We start from the raw sequence: 16927 nt of genomic DNA on the forward strand, positions 1-16927 counted from the left end.
AAGAACCATCAGTGGCAACTTTACACCAACACTCATATACCTACCCCATAGTTACATGCACATGCATGAACTGAATAGATGTGAAGTGGGGTGGTGTGCATGGATGCGTGTGTATGCATGGTGACGTGCATGTGTACAAATATGATGTGGGGTGTGTGGAGGCGACACGCATGAATGTGATATGGTGTGCGTGGATGTGATGTGTATGTGCACGGTAGTGACATGGTGTTCATGGAGATGACTGCATGTGTCAGATATGGCATGTGTGTCAAGGTGATATGCACGTGACATGGTGTGCATGGGTATGATGTGCGTGTGCAGCAGAGCTCTGAGTGCACACCCTCCTCTCCTGTCTGTGGTGGTTTGCTGGCTTCACCAATCTGAACATCACCCAGAACAGTATGAACATTGTCAGTTCAGAAGTAAAGTTTAAGGAAGGCGGAGTCCTTGCAGTGGATCCCAGTAAAATGAGATTTAGCAGATTACATTGCACCAAGGCGCTGAGGGAGGGCTGTTCTGGAAGGATCCGGGGAGAGAGCCCCAGGGCCTTGGCCTCCAGGCATCAAGAATTCAGCTCAGATGGTGGGTCGTGCGGGCAGGGGCAGGAGTGATGGCTCCTGCCCACCGAGGTGGGGCACATGCTGCCAGCCGGCTCCTGCCCCCCTCTCTGGCTCCTACTGCCCCAACCCCTGGTGAGCTCCTGCTCCTCCCCCAGCCGGCTCCTGCCCCACCCTCTGGCTCCTACTATGTCTCATGGTTCCTCCCTCGCAAGCTGGCTCCCAAGTAGAACCAGGGCTCCCCATAAGAAAAGCATGGCTCTCAGCGCCAATGTGAGGAAGGGTGAAGCCAGGCTCTGCCACAGGCCCATAAATTAGGCTCACAGATTTTGTTGGTTTGTCCCGAGTGATGCCCCGATGAATCCCAGAGTGATTTAATCAGTGACTGGAAAAGTATTTGCAAGCCCCCTTCGGGGAATGGTGAGAGTGGGGAGAAATTCAACTTCCCCAAGTTGAATTCTTGATATTCTCACAAGCAGTGTGGACAACTAAAGCTATAGGCTGAGCCCCAATCTTGGGGTTTGTTCATATGAAACTTAACCCCACAAAGGATAGGTCAAGTCTACTTAAAATTTAGGCCTAAGAGTCACCCCCAAGAGAGCCTCTTTTGTTGCTCAGATGTAGCCTCTCTCTCCAGCCAACATGACGAGCAGTCTCACCACCCTACTCCTCTCTGTGAGGGACATGACTCCCAGGGGTGTGGACCTACCTGGCAACGTGGGACAGAGATCCTGGAATGAGCTGAGACTCAGCATGAAGGGACTGAGAAAAACCCTAGAATGAGCTGAGAGTTAACAGAAAGGGATTGAGAGAATCTTCTCAACCAAAGGGGGAAGATGGAAATGAGACTAAGTGTCAATGGCTGAGAGATTCCAAACAGAGTCGAGAGGTTATCCTGGAGGTTATTCTTATGCTTTAAGTAGATATCACCTTGTTGTTCAAGATGTAGCGGAGAGACTGGAGGGAACTTTCTGAAAATGTAGAGCTGTGTTCCAGTAGCCATATTTCTTGATGATGATTGAACAATGATATAGCTTTTACAATGAGACTCTGTGAATGTGAAAACCTTGTGTCTGATGCTCCTTTTAGCTACCTTGTCAACAGATGAGTAGAACATATGGAATAAAAATAAATAATAGGGGGAACAAATGTTAAAATAAATTTAGTTTGAAATGCTAGTGGTAAATGAAAGCAAGGGGTTAGGGGTATGGTATGTATAATCTTTTTTTCTCTATTATCATTTTATTTCTTTTTCTGTTGTCTTTTTATTTCTTTTTCTAAATCAAAGCAAATGTTCTAAGAAATGATGAATATGCAACTATGTGATGATATTAAGAACTACTGATTGTATATGTAGAATGGAATGATATCTTAATACTTTGTTACTTTTTTTTAATTAATAAAAAAAAGTTAAAAAAAAAATTAGGCTCACAGGTGACTGGGTAGGCAGCCCATGCAGGGCGTCAGGAGTGGACACTGCATGCCCGGGGCCAGGGGCAGCTGAGCCCCTCACGCTGCCCTCGTGCTCGCCTTTATTCTGGTATTATTCAGCCTTTATCATTAAATTAACTTTTATTTCTCTCGACCCAGAAACTTGCAATATCCTCCAGCAGAAAAGGGCTGGGGTGTCTGACCTCCCAGGCTCACCAGGGCGGCTCGGCTCCCAAGCCGGGGGTGGGGGCCAGACACGGCGTGCCAGGACCCCACTGTGTTTTGGGGTCCACGCGTCCTGGAACACCACAACTGGGAGGCTTAGAACAGAAACGCAGTGCCGGGCAGCCATGGGGCAAAGTCCGAATCGCGGGGTCCGGGCTCCCCTGAAGTGTGTGGGGTTCTGGCAGGCCACAGAATTCTTTCCTTCTTTAAACTGCTACAGTCGCAGCAGCAGTGAGCTTGCAGGGAGACCACACAGGGAGTACTGCTCCCTATCCCCCGCTTTCTCTATTTTCACTACTTTGTGTTGCTCCAACTGATATCGTTATACTTACACGATTACCTCTAGTCCATAGCTGACGTTAGGATTCACTGAATAAGAGCATTTTTAATACTTTTTGTTCTGATAACATATATAAAACCTAAAATTTCCCATTTTAACTACTTTCAGTTATGCAATTCAGGGGTGTTACTTACGTTCACAAAGCTGTACCATCACCACAATCCACTGCCAGAACTTTTCCGTCACCCCAAAGAGAAACTCAACCAATTAAGCATTAGCTCCCCTTTCCCGCCCCTTCCCCGGCCCACTGTACTCTGGTTTCCGACCTTGTGAATTTGTTTATTCTACTTATTTCCTACCAATGCACTCAAATGTATTCGCTGTTGTATTCGGCTCACTTCACTCAACTCGCCGTCCTCCAGGTTCATCCATGTTATCTTGTGTATCGGGGCCTCATGTCTTTCATGGCCGCGCGATAATCCATTCCATGTACAGACAACATTTGTCCGTCCACCCATCTGTCCTGGGCCCTTGGTGGCCATGGACCTTCTGACAACTGTCAGTGCTGTTGGGGTGCTACCTCCTGCTGGAGGCGGTGCCTTCGCCTCTGGGTGCCCACCCAGCACTCTAGGGAACCGCCCTGCTGCTATCCAGGGCAGTGGGCCTCGGGGTCTGCGGCTCTTTTCCAGCTGTCTTCTCAAGAGGACAGGCCTGAGGGCAGCTGGCTGTGCCGTGCTCTCCCTCTCCCCGTCCCCCTGCCACGTGCCCATGACCTTCAGCCCTCCCTGACTCAGGCTAACCCTCCCTTTTCGTTTTCAGAAACATTTTAATGACACAAAACACTGCTGCATGTCATGTGTGACAAAAATACAAAATTGTGTAAGCAGTATAATCAAGGTCTTGCACAGACAGCTGGCAGGGAGAGGATGCCTGGGTTGCAGTGGCGGGGGAGACGCTGACCAGCTGCCCTCTGCCCTCAGTGCCCATCACTGCACCCCCTCCCAGGCTGCAGGCCGGCACCCACCAACTCCAGAAGCGTGTCTGCAGGCAGGTGGGTGTGGTCAAGGCCACACTGGGCGGTGGGGGCCCGCTGGCACTGCCGTGTGGGGAGGCGCCCTTCTAGTTTGTCTGTGCCCTGCCGCTGCCCCAGCACACGCAGCGGCTCCGGTGGCAGCCTCCCTTCCGCAGCCAGCACCTGTGCCCACTGGGCAGTCACTGAACTCCCAAGAAAAACCATAGGACGTGAACCCAGGCCAGCCTCATCCCGGGGTGGGGTCAAGTGGACAGAGCCCTCACCCTCCAACAGACCTGCGCCCATGTTCCCCAACTAGGACACTGGCTCCATCACCGAACCCAAGGGGAAGCAGGCAGGGTAAGCCTTTCTGTTTGCCACATCCCTGTGCTCCACAGACGCTCTCCTTTGAGGGGGGCTGATACTGCAGGTGCCTCCCGCCCCCCAGGCTCCACCCGCCCCAGGATGGGCACCCTCCTGCTCAGGGACCACAGTCCTCACCAATTGCCCCTGCCTGCATCCTCTCTCTGACCAGCTTCAAAACAAGCTCTGGGCACATCCACCCAGACACCACACACCAGCACCCCTTCCTCCTCCCAGGCGAGTACGTAGGAGGGTAAGGGAGTGGGGTCCAGCCTCCCCTACAGGTCCCTCGGCCCCTGCTCTCTGTGTTTCTCAGGGCCCAGCTGCCTCTGAAGCAGGCCCGAGTGTCAGCTCAGAAGGCTGTGCCAGAAGAGAGGGTCTCCACATCAGAGACCCTGGATGCTGACTCCTTGGCTGGGTGGCCCAGCACAGGCACCCCCCAGTCCCCTGCCCAGTCTGTCCTGCCTCTCTGTGCTGAGCTCTGGGCAGCTGCCAGCTGCTGTGGGGTTGCCCAAGTGAGCATGGATGGGGACCCAGGCCACAGGTTCCAGAAGGACCTGGCCATGGTGGGGAGGGGGCGTGTGGCACGGGCAAGGAGGTCACTGTGAGAGGCAGCAAATGTACAGGGCAGCGGGACCACGCTGAGGCTCCTCACTCCTGGAACAAGAGGCTAGACCTTTGGGGGCTATAGTGAACCCTCGGGCCTGGCAGGTCCCATGAGGCAGCCATGTCCATAGTGTGGGCAAGCAGCTCACCTCTGCCATGTTGATGGAGCCTGCGGCCAGAGTCTTGTAGCCCAGGATGGTTCGATTCTTATACCGTTTTCTCCGCTGCAGCATGATCTGAAGCTTGTTGCCTTCTCTTTTCAGGAAGTGGGGGTACTGCAGGTACAATGCAACCCATGGCCTATCAGAGCCCAGCAGGGGCCATGGGCCCAGCTGCTCTCCCGGGACCCACCAAGATCAGCCATCACCAGGCTCCTCACTGGACTGAGGCTGTGACCTGCGGCAACTACATGCAATTGCAATGACATGGGGGCCAGGGGTGCAGGGTACCAGGGGGCCAGGGGTGTAAGGTACCAGGGGGCCGGGGGTGCAAGATACCAAGGGGCCGGGGGTGCAGGATACCAAGGGGCCATGGGTGCAAGGTACCAGGGAGCCAGGGGTGCAAGGTACCAGGGGGCCGGGGAGCAGGGTACCAGGGGGCCAGGGGTTCAGGGTACCAGGTATGCAGGGTGCCAAGGAGCTGTGGGTCCAGGGGTCCAGGGTGCCAAGGGTCTGGGAGGCCAGGGGTTTGGGGTGCAGAGGAGTCGGGGGGCCATGGGTCCAGGGAGCCAGGGCCATGGCCTTCTAACAAGTCCCCCCAATGTGAGAGCAGGGCGGGTACACACGCTGGCAGCTGGGTGCACATGCCACCTGCTGAGCCCAGCCCACTCCGTCTTCTGGTTGGGCAGCAGCAGTGACAACGAGGCTGGCCCCAGCATGTATGCAGAGAGCGCACATTCGCAGCTGCGTTCTTAGAGATCACAAACAGAAACAACTGAGGCGAGGGGCTAGGCCTGGGCCCTGACATATGGCGGCTACACTTGCACTCACCAAACATGGGAAGGTTCACTGCACACTTTGAAATGTTACCCCAGTAAACGTCAGTCCCCCCAGAAGAGAAAGACACCCACCCCCCTAGAGAAGACAAGCTGCTATGGTGGGGTCGGCACCCTCACGCAGGCTGCACCCCCGCCCAGGTCTGGCCGGCTCTGGGGAGGACGTGAGCCTGTCTCACACACTGAAGGAGAGAACAGGGGAGTTTTCATGGATTTGAAGTGAATTGATACTAAATATACTATTCATCCTTAAAGCAACTCTACCAAGCAAGTTTGCTAAATCCAAGTAAGGCTGACCTTATCCAGTTTACAAAGGGGAAACAGAGGTGGGGAGAGCTGCCGTAGGGGGTATCCCGCCCAGGGCCACACCTGAACCCAGGGCCGGGACCCAGGGGCTCCGAGACACCAGCGGGTCCACAGCTCTGCACATCCCGTTTAGACCACGCAGTGAACTGACTTAACTTGGTAGCTTGACTTTTTTTTGCCCTCAATACATTCTCTTTTTCCTGGGGATGGGATGAGACACCACCCCCACCCCACCCCCACCCAACCACCACAGTGTGTCTAAGCCTTTGGGCTGTCGGCTGCAGGCCAGGGAGGGCCGGCTCACCTGCAGCGAGAAGGTCAGCGCCAGGTCTGTCTCCACGTGTCCGCTGGGGGGCAGCACGATCTCGTGAGACCGCAGGATCCGCTTGGAGCCCTTAGGGAAGAGATGCACGCGTCTCGGGCACCGGTGACGGGCTGCCTCTGGGCTGGGAGGTGCCTGCGGTGGGCTCCCCAAGGTGGCAGGTTCCCCCAAGCAGTGGGGACGCCACTCAAGAGCCTGAGCAATGCCCGTCTCTGGCCCCCCAGCTCCTCTCTGGGAAATCCGTCCCAAGAAAGGACATCAAGAATCGCCGACACCAAATTTAAAGCCATTACAAAAAATGTGCCAGTATGACAGTGGGGCGTAAGTGGACCCTGGGGTGCTGAAGTCCACCTGGAGGGCAGCTGTGGGGAGGTGGGGGCGTCCCTCCCAGAGAGTGGACGCATCTCCAACTGAGAATAATCGAATTGGACACACTGTGCAGAGAGGACACACGGTGCAGAGAGGTTAGGAGAAGTCTAGAAACATCCAAGAAAGAAACTATATGGCTACATAAAAACAAATGTGGTACATAATAAAAGGGAGAATTCAGGTCCCTGGGAAAAGTTAACAAATGTGACAAATAGATAACGAGTCACTGCTATAAAACACAACAAGATCCAAACCTCAAACTTTACATCAATGTCCACTGCTCAAAAGTGATTCTCCCTGTCCTTCCTCGTTCCCCTGCCCGGGGCAATGGGACCCGCCCTGAGGGCCATGCTTAGGAAGAAAGGAGGAAATCAAAATGAAGGTCACCAGGTGTCTGCTCCTCATTTTAAACCTATGCAGGGGGCTGCAGGGTGCCTCCCTCCCTGCGGTAGCAAGGGGTGACCCGTGGTGGGCCCGTGGCCCAGGCTGGGGCTGGAAGCCTGGGGCGGCCAGGCTGGCCTTCCAGGCCATGGGCCACAGCACTGGGCACTCGGCCACCAGCCCAACCAGGAGCTGCCCTCTGCTGAAGGAGCCCTCACCAGCTTCACCCCCAGGAAGCCCCTCAGGTGCCACCCCACTTCCAGGTTCCCCCTTGATCCTTCCAGGCAGGTGCTCCTGCAGACCCCAACCAACCTGCCGCAAGGGAGACAGGACCCCCAGAGCAGGAGGACGCTCCTGCACAGGGCCTGCCAGCAAGAACACACACAACAGTGACTCACACCTGCTCCTTCTGGGAACAGGGAGGCTGAGGCCCCAGACCAGAGGTTGCTGGGGAGGCCTGAGGAGGCTAGAGAAGGTGCAACGGCCTGTCACAGGGTGGCCAAGGGCAGGCCAGGGTAAACAGTGGACAGCTGGGCAGGATGGGCCACGAGTTAAGACTGGGAGGTGCTGCGTGACTGGATGCCTGGCCCAGTGTCCCCCGGCCTCCTTCAACCTCCTCCAGCCTCCCCCAGCCTCCCTCAATCTCCTCCAGCCTCCCTCAACCTCCCCCAGCCTCCCTCAATCTCCCCCAGCCTCCCTCAACCTCCCCCAGCCTCCCCCAGCCTCCCTCAACCTCCCCCAGCTTCCCTCAATCTCCCCCAGCCTCTCTCAACCTCCCCCAGCCTCCCTCAATCTCCCCCAGCCTCCCTCAACCTCCCCCAGCCTCCCCCAGCCTCCCTCAACCTCCCCCAGCTTCCCTCAATCTCCCCCAGCCTCTCTCAACCTCCCTCAGCCTCCCTCAACCTCCCTCAACCTCCCCAACCTCCTCTGACCTCCCATAACCCTCCTCAACTTTTCCAGGCATCCTCAAGCCTATCCCACCTCCTCTGGCTTCCTTCAATCTCACAAGTGCAGTGCAGAGAAGGCAGAGCTGGAAGCACCAAGAGGTGGATGTGGTCAAGAAAGGGCACCCCGGGCGGGCCGCGGTGGCTCAGCGGGCAAGAGTGCTTGCCTGCCATGCCGGAGGACCCCGGTTCGATTCCCGGCCCTAGCCCATGTAAAAAACAAACAAACAAACAAAATATAATAAAACAAGAAAATGTTTAAAGATGTTTCCCTTCCTTCCTTCTATCCTTCCTTCCTTCTCTGTCTTTCCTTCCCTTCCTCCCTCTCTCAAAAAAAAAAAAAAAAAAAAAAAAAAAAAAAGAAAGGGCACCCCAAGAGGAGAGAACACCCTCAGAGGAGCAGGGGAGGAGCCAAAGGCGTGCAGAGGCAGCCAGGTGATCCAAGGACTGAGCTTGAGGAGGGGCCAGCCCACAGGCAGCGTGGGAGGGAACTGGTGGGGCTGGTGGGCTCCAGGTGGGCTGGGGACCAGAGGGCTGAGGGCAGCGGAAGAAGGCGGTCACGGGACAGGGGCCAGAACGAGGTGGGGTCTCTCAAGGTTGCCAGCACCGTGATTCAGAGCTTCTGTAATATTCCCTCTTGTTCTGAAGACGTCTGAGACCCTGAGCCTTCCCGGGGCGAGAGGCCCAAGGCCAAGTACCCAGGCCCGGTGGGGGACTGACCTCCAGAGGGGTCCACACAACCCCACAACCCACTGCCAGGCCCAGCACCCAGGCCTCAGACCCTCGCTGTCTGGGCAGGGCAAGGACCCCCTGCGTCTGTGCCCCCTTTGCCAGTGCATCCCTACGGAGGGAGCCTGCAGCCCCCTGGGCCTTGTCCACAGGTCCTGCTGGCTGGAGCTCCCGCTGCCCATGGCCACCCTCAGCCCCACTTGGCCATGGGGGAGGGAGGAATTGTGTATCAGCACAGGGCCCGTGAGCTCTTTATTTAAAGCCTGAGGCCCTCAGCTGGTGGCAACAGATTGGTTCTCCAGGGAGGTAAGGCCGTCAGGCACCCCCAGGATGCCCAAGCTCAGACCCCACTTCCCTCTGCAGCCAGGGAGCTGCAGGGAAAGCTTGGGATCCTGGTGCAGGCTTTGGGTGCTCAGGTGCTGGGCACTGGGGCCAGGCATGAGAAGTGCAGGGAACATGGTGGGGGTGGGGGCGGTCCTGCAGCTCAGGCCTAGACCCCCCCAGAGCTGCAGGAGAGGCTCAGGGTCGGTCACGGCACAGCGCCTCAGGTCAGCTCAGCGCACGGGCCCTCTGAAGTGGTACAGAGGACCTAATGCCCACCAGCAGAGCCCCCCACCACGGAAGTGCGGACCAGCTCAGCAGATTGCACACTGCTGCTGGGAACACAGTGGGGGGCGTCTTCCCCCAACCACAAGGCACCCCACCCGAGCAGCACTGAAACGCCTCCCAGGAGAGACACGCGACCATGCAAAGGCTGAGGCAGCCCACGCATGACCAGGAACACCCCCGGAGTGTAGAGAGGCAGGGCCCCAGGAGAGAGGTTGGTCCCAGGAAAGGTGGGGTCTGTGAAGAGAGGAGGGTCCCCAGAGAGAGGTGGGCTCTGGGGAAGAGAGTCTGGGTGTGGGAGAGAAGCAGGTCCCGGGAGACAGGCTGGTCCAGAGAGAAGTGGGGTCCCAGAAGAGGGCCCGGGTTGCGCAGGTGGGAGAATGAGCAGTGGCAACCGGAGTCCCGGCCCCTCCTTCCATACCAGCCCCTTCCCTTAAGCAGGGTTTCGAGAAAGGAGTGACAAGCAGAAGGCAAAAGCAGCCTCCCAGGACAGAGGAGCAGGCGCTGGAGACCCTAGGCAGCGGCAGGGGCCCCTACCTGCATTTTGACAGCAACCACCACCGAGATGAGCTCCTTCTCCAGCTCCTTAAAGACCACCAGCTTCTTCAGGGTCAGGCTGCACAACCTGGACAGAGGGCAGACAGACAGGTCACCGCAGACCAAGGCTAGAGCTCCGCCCCACGCCCGCCATGCCCTCCAGGGACCTCCCTCCATTCTCCGCCAGCCTCTGAAGGTCCCTGGCCACCTCCCACGCTGCAGGCACACCCTGACCCTGGCCTGGCCTGTGTCTTCCAGGCTGGAGCCACCATCTGTGCCACCTGTGTGGTTGCAGTGCCCCTTGGCACTTCCCAGTCTCAGGCTGGTGCACCCTCTCAGAGGCTGCCCGAGGGCATGTCCACAGCCCGAAGGGACTAGGTGGGGGCTTGGCATGTGTCAGTGGACAGGAAGGCAACAGGCGGAAGTGTGCACAGCCTGAGAAAATGAGAGCCACGTATTTGGGAGGCGGGAGGAGAGGGCAAGGGAAGCTGAGAAGGGGAAGGAGAGGGGTGATGAGAGGCAAGATGGGAGAGGAGGGGATATGATGGGGGGTTGAGATGGAAGAGAAGGGACTTAAGGAGAGAGAGCCAAGATGTGGGTGGTGGTGAGGGGAGCAGAGATGGGAGACGGGTGAAGGAAGCCAAGATGGGAGAGGTTAGATGGCGGAGGGGAAGGGGAGCAGAGATGGGAGACGGGTGAAGGAAGCCAAGATGGGAGAGGCTAGATGGCGGAGGGGAAGGGGAGCCAGGATGGGGGGTGAGAACAGCCAAGATAGGGGAGGAAAGAGGTGAAGGGCACTGTGACGGGGAAGCCCGGAAGGAATTGGGGTTCTTGGTCCACACAGCCTGGGTCTGAACCCTGATAGCAGGGCAAAGACCAACACACAAGACGCAAGCCTCTGCTCAGCACCTGTCAACGGAATTGGGGACAGCCAAGGGCCCCCACAGCCTCCAGACACCCACAGGCCAGGCAAGGTGGGGGCTGCAAGTGGGGCTGGGGCTGCTCATCGCACAGATGCAGCACTGCTGCAGGCTCTCTGGGCACTCGCCCAGGCTCATGTGAAACACAGGAGACCCCTCGCCCCAGTTCCAGTGTAACAGAGGGACCCCCCCAGTTCTGGGTATAGTGGGGGCATCCCTCCAATCCTGGGTATAATGAGGGACCCCCCCATACTGTCATACAGAGGGACCCCCCAGTCCCGAGTATAATGGAGAGATCCCTCCAGTAGTGTCACATGGAGGGATGCCCCAGTCCCACGTATAATGGAGGGACCTCCAGTCCTGGGTGTAATGAGGGACCCCCCAGTCCTGTCACATGGAGGGACCCCCCAGTCCCACCTATAACGGAGGGAACTCTCTAGGCCTGTCACACAGAGGGATCTCCTCAGGCCTGTCACACGGAGGGAACCCCCAGTTCTGGGTATAGTGGAGGACCCCTCCAATCCCCGGTATAATGAGGGACCCCCCCCAGTACTGTCATACAGAGGGACCCCCCAGTCCCAAGTATAACGGAGAGATCCCTCCAGCACTGTCACATGAAGGGATGCCCCAGTCCCATGTATAATGGAGGGACCCCCCCCAGTCCTGTCACACAGAGGGACCCCCCCAGGCCTGTCACACGGAGGGATCCCCAAGCCTGTCACACGGAGAGACCCCCCTCAGGCCTGTCACACAGAGGGACCCCCCCCTCCCCAGTTCTGGGTATAGTTGGAGGGACCCCTCCAATCCCGGGTATAATGAGGGGCCGCCCCCAGACCCGAGTATAACGGAGAGACCCCTCCAGTACTGTCACATGGAGGGATGCCCCAGTCCCATGTATAATGGAGGGACCTCCAGTCCTGGGTATAATGAGGCACCCCCAGGCCTGTCACATGGAGGGACACCCCCAGGCCTGTCACACGGAGGGTCCCACCAGTCCCAAGTATAACGGAGAGACTTCCCAGTCCTGTCAAATGCCTGCTCTGATGGTGATGGGGACATTTCTTTATCTCCTGAGCCAGACATGGGGGCGAGGGCTCCCCAGGCAGCCACGTGCTCTGACTCGACAGTGGGGACAGCTCCAGGCTGGAGGCAGGTAGAAAGTGCCCCAAAAGTCTCTGGAGCATGAGGGGCCTGTAGGAGGGCCTGGGGGGAGCTGTGGGGCCCACTGTGGCTGCGATGCACAGACCAAACCAAAAATGGGCCTCTTGCCATTACTCGGATAGCAGGGCCTGCGCGGCGGATGGTGCAGCCCCAGGGGCTCACCCCAGGCTCATCTGGGAGGAAGAGGGCCAGAGCGTCCCAGGCTCGGAAGGACCCCTGAGTGCCCCCCAGTGTCTGAAGCACGGGAGCTGAGGCCGGGCCATGGCAGCACAGGCGGCACGGGAGCTGGGCGCTGTACCCCTCGGGTAGCTCGGCCGTGTGGAAGGCCCACTTCACCCAACAAAGAAAAGTCGGAGGAGATGAAAAAACTAGAGAGGCACCATATTTACCAGGGCGGACGGCCTCTTCAGCCATAAAGCAAACCCCAACAAATTTAAAGTAAATGACAAACTATGTTCTCTGGCCAAAATGGAGCTAAGTTAGAAACGAACAGGAAAAAAATGTTTGGAAATCCCCTTACTATATGGGATTAAAGTTAAACAGCATACTCTCAAATAACCCCTGGGTCAAAGAGGAAGCCTCAAAAGAATTAGAAAATATTTTGAACATAATGTAAATGAAAATATAACATATCAAAATTTGTAGTATACAGCTCAAGCAGTGCCAGAGGGAAATTCATAGTATTAAACACTAATATTAAAAAAGAAAGTCTTGAGTGGGCAACAGTGACTCAATGGCACAGTTCTCGCCTGCCATGCTGGAGACCCGGGTTCGATTTCCAGAGCCTGCCATGCCAAAAAAAAGGAAGGCTTTCAGTAAACAGTCTAAACTTCTACCTAAAGAAATTGAAAGGAGAAAATTAAACCCAAAGTAAGCAGAATGAAGGAAATAATAAAGACAAAAGCAGGAACAACAAAATTGAAGAGAAAGACAATAGAAAAAATAAATAAAACTAAAAGCTGGCACTTTGGAAAGGTCCATAAAATTAATAATTCTCCTGCCAGACTGACAAAGAAGAAAAGAGAGAAGACAGAATTACCAATGCCAGGAGTAAGAGAAGGGGCAGCATTCCAGACCTCAGAGACATTAAAAGTACGATTCTGTAATGCTACTAAGCAATGCCACGCAAATAAATCTGACAACCTACATAAAATGAACCAATTCCTTAAAAGCCACAAACTACCTAAACTCACCAAGATGAATTAAATGACCTGAACAGACCAATATCTATTCATAGTTAAAAACTTTCTGAAAAGAAAACTCCAGGCAAATTAAACCAAATTTTAGAATAACATCAATTCTACATAATCTCTTCCAGAACACAGAAGAGGAAGGAATAGTACCTATATATTACGTCACCATCACTGATGGTGACAACAGATTAACAGCAGTACAAAAAGGGAAAGTACAGACCAATATCCCTCATGACCATAAATGTAAAAATCTTCTATAAAATATTAAGCAAACTGAATGCAGTAGTATATGAAAAGAATAACGAACAACACAGCACCACAAAATGGGATTGGTCCCAGGAATGCAAGGTTGGCTCAACTAAGCAAATCAATAGTGCAATTCATCATATTTACAGGGTAAATGAGAAAACCATACATCACCTCAGTAGATTCATTAAAACTTTGACAAATCCAATATTCATTCATGATAGACTCTCAGCAAACTGAATAGACAGGTACTTTCTGAACCTACAAAAAAGCCCTCAACTAAGGTCAAACTAAACAGGCACAGACTGCATCCCCTAAGATTAGGCATAAGGCAAAGATGTTTCCTTGGACTGCTCTTACTCAACATGGTACAGGGAGTCCTGCACAGTGCAATAAGGCAAAAAAGGAAATAAAAGGCATATGGATTGGAAAGGAAAAGGGAAAATGAGTTTTATTTAGAGACAACATGATTATTGATGTAGACAATTCCTAAACTAAATTATAAAAATGTAAAAAAAATTCCTAAAGTATAAAAATGTAAAAACAAACTCCTAGAACTAACAGGTGAATTTAGTAAGATCCTATGATTCAAGGTCAACATTTAAAAAGAATATTGCTTTTTAAATTTCTACACACTAGCAATGAAAACTTGGGAACTGAATTTTAAAAATTCCATTTATGATAGCTCCAGAAAGGAAATAGCTAAATCTGACAAAAATGTAGGCTGTGTGTGCTGGAAACTAAAAAAACGCTGATGCAAGAAGTCAAAGAAGAACTTAGTAAATGGAGACACACACTCTGCCATGGGATGGACATCAACTCCCCCAGACCAATTTACAGGTATAATACAACTCCAGTGAAAATCCTTTCAGGGGGGTGGTAGACAGGAACAAGTTGGCCTTAAAATCCACTTGAAAGGCAAAGATACCAGAATAGCCAAAACCATTCTATAAGTGAAGAACAAAGTCGGGTAATTCTCACCACTGAATTTCATGAGTCATTACAAAGTTCTAGTAGGCAGGACACTGTGGCACTGACATCAAAAGACACACAGATAAGCAGGATGGGATAAGGAATCCAGAAACAACCACACAAAGAGAGGGGCAACGGTCATTCAGTGCAGAGGGGTTTTTCCAACAAATGGTGTTGAACAATTGGCCACCCATATGGAACAAATGAGCCTCAACCTATATCTCACATCTCATATAAAATTAACTCTAAACGGACCATAGGCCTACACGTAAAACATAAAGCAACAAACTTTTAGAAAAATGCATAGCAGAAAACTTTGATGATGTGGGGTTAGGCCAGAAGTTCTTAGATGCGGCACCAAAGCACAATTCATTCAATGAAATAATAAATTGGACTCCACAAAATTTAAAACTTGGCCCTGCAAAATACACAGTTGGGAGAATAAACGGCAAGCGACAGAGTGGGAGGAAATATTTGAAAATCCAATATTCAACAAATAATTTTATCCAAGATATATATTACTGGGTAGATAAATATAAAGAACATTCAAAACTTTAAACAGCTCGATAATAAAATGGGCAAAAGATCGGAACAGACACCTCACCAAAGAAGACATTGAGGTGGCACAGCATCATCAGTTACTAGGGAACAAAATCAAAACTACAATGAGGGCCAGCCACAGTGGCTCAGCGGTGGCGTTCTCGCCTGCTATGCTGGAGACCTGGGCTTGATTCTCAGTGCCTGCCCATGCAAAACAAAAAAACCTACAATGAAATAATAGGGGGAACAAATATTAAAATTAAAAAAATATATATATATTGGGTGCATGGAAATACTAATGGTCAATGTAAGGAGTATAGCATATATGAGTTTTTCTTGTTTCTTTTTATTTCTTTTTCCGGAATGATGCAAATGTTCTAAAAAATGCTCATGGTGATGAACACACAACTATGTGATGGTATTGCGAGCCAGTGATTGTACACCATGCATGGAATGTTTGTATGTTAAGAATGTGTGTGCTTGTATGTTGTTTTATCAATAAAAATTTAAAATACACATACAATGAGATGTTCCTACGTGCCTAAAATAGCTTTTAAAAAACTAACACCGAGTGGTAGCAAGGGAACATGCATCCATCACCAGTCACAATGGCTCAGCCACTCTGGAAAAGTCTGGCAGTTCTTACGAAGTCAAACAGAACCACTGTACACCCTGCAATCCCACTCCTCAGAGTGGACCCAGATAAATGAATGCGTCTGTCCATGTAAAGACTTGTACACAAATGTGTGCAGCAGCTCTCTGCACAACTGCCCAAAACTGGAAACCTAGAGGCCTTCAAGTAAGACAAACAAAAATAACAACCCACTGACTACCCACACAGGAGGGCCACTCGGCAATAATGGGACCGAGCTTGCCACACAGACTAGACCCATCTCAGGGCACCAGGCTGGGCTGTGGTGGCCAGGTCAAAAGGTTTCAGTCCACGCAGGGAGCATCCAGGGCAGGCAGAGTCAAGGGTGGGAGAACAGAACCGGGGGCCAGAGGTCAGTGTGGAAGAGTCAGCAAGAAGGGACCCAAGGGGGAGTTTGACCCATATGTCCTCTATTGTAACCTCCTTGTACAAGTGTCATACGTGTACTCTAGTTCATGAAAGAACTTTTTATATTTGTATAGTTAACCTTGGGCATCGTCCACCACAAGATTCACTGTGCTGTGCATTCCCATGTTTTAACCTCCAGCTTTCCTTCTCCTGGCATACCTGACTCTGCACTTCCCCTTTCCACCACACGCCCACGCCATTCAGCTCTGTTAACTGTTTTCATGATAACATGCTACTGTCACGCCTATCCATCCCCAACATTTAAATTCAAGGTATTGAAATTTTTGCACATATTAAGCGTCAGCTCCCCGCTCTCTAGCCTCATTCTATCTCCAGGTAACCTATATTCCAGACTCTATGTCTATGAGTTTGCATATTATACTTAGTGCGTATCAGTGAGATCGTAAGATATTTGTCCTTCCGTGTCTGACTTATTTCACTTAACATAGTGTCCTTAAGGTTCGTCCACGCTGTCATGTGCTTCGCGATCTCATTCCTTCTCACTGCTGCGTAAGACTCCATGGTTCAAATTTTGGAAACATGGGTCATTTCCATCTTGCAGATAATGCTGCTGTGAGCACTGGGGTGCAGATGTCTGTCCATGCATGTCCCTGCTTTCAATAGTTCTGAGCATATTCCGAGTAGGAGAACTGCCCGGTTGTACGGTTGTAAAACAACTCTACACTTAACTTCCTGAGGAACCCAGACCGTCCTTCACAAGAGCCGCCACGCTTCAGTGCTCCTTTCGGCCCCGAGCCTTTCTTTGTAGGAAAGTTGTTGACGACTGATTGAACCTCTTCACTTTGATTGGTTTGTTGAGGTCTTCCATTTCTTCTGGAGTCAGTGTAGCTTGTTTGTGTTTCTAGGAAATGTCCATTTCATCTACATTGTTTCGCTTGTTGGACACAATTGTTCACAATGCCGCTTATGGTCTTTTTTATTTCTTGGGGGTCTATGGTAATGACCTATACTCTCATTTCCGATTTGTTTATTTGCATCTACTCTCTTTTTGTCTCTGTCAGCCTAAGGCTTTGTCAATTTTACTGATGCTCTCAAAGAACCAACTTTTGGTTTTACTGACTCTACTGCTTTTGGTGTTCTTGGTCTCTGCTTCATTTAATCCCGCTCTAGTCTTTGTTATTCCTTTCCTTCTACTTGTTTTCAGATTAGTTT

At 52.4% G+C, this 16927-nt stretch overlaps 1 protein-coding gene across 5 annotated transcripts in view; it reads right to left on the reverse strand.

The window, feature by feature from the left end:
* PACS2 (phosphofurin acidic cluster sorting protein 2) overlaps positions 1-16927 on the reverse strand; it is a 78776-nt gene that overhangs the window by 31751 nt on the left and 30098 nt on the right. For all 5 annotated transcript variants that reach the window (XM_077128363.1, XM_077128360.1, XM_077128361.1 and 2 more), the window contains exons 2-4: positions 9663-9750; positions 6079-6168; positions 4624-4749 (exon numbers count right to left, since the gene is read on the reverse strand). In XM_077128363.1, coding sequence (XP_076984478.1) covers positions 4624-4749; positions 6079-6168; positions 9663-9750 — 304 coding nt within the window. The remainder of the gene's footprint in view (positions 1-4623; positions 4750-6078; positions 6169-9662; positions 9751-16927) is intronic.

The sequence above is a fragment of the Tamandua tetradactyla genome, chromosome 14, assembly GCF_023851605.1.
Source record: "Tamandua tetradactyla isolate mTamTet1 chromosome 14, mTamTet1.pri, whole genome shotgun sequence".
Classification (NCBI taxonomy): Eukaryota; Metazoa; Chordata; class Mammalia; order Pilosa; family Myrmecophagidae; genus Tamandua; species Tamandua tetradactyla.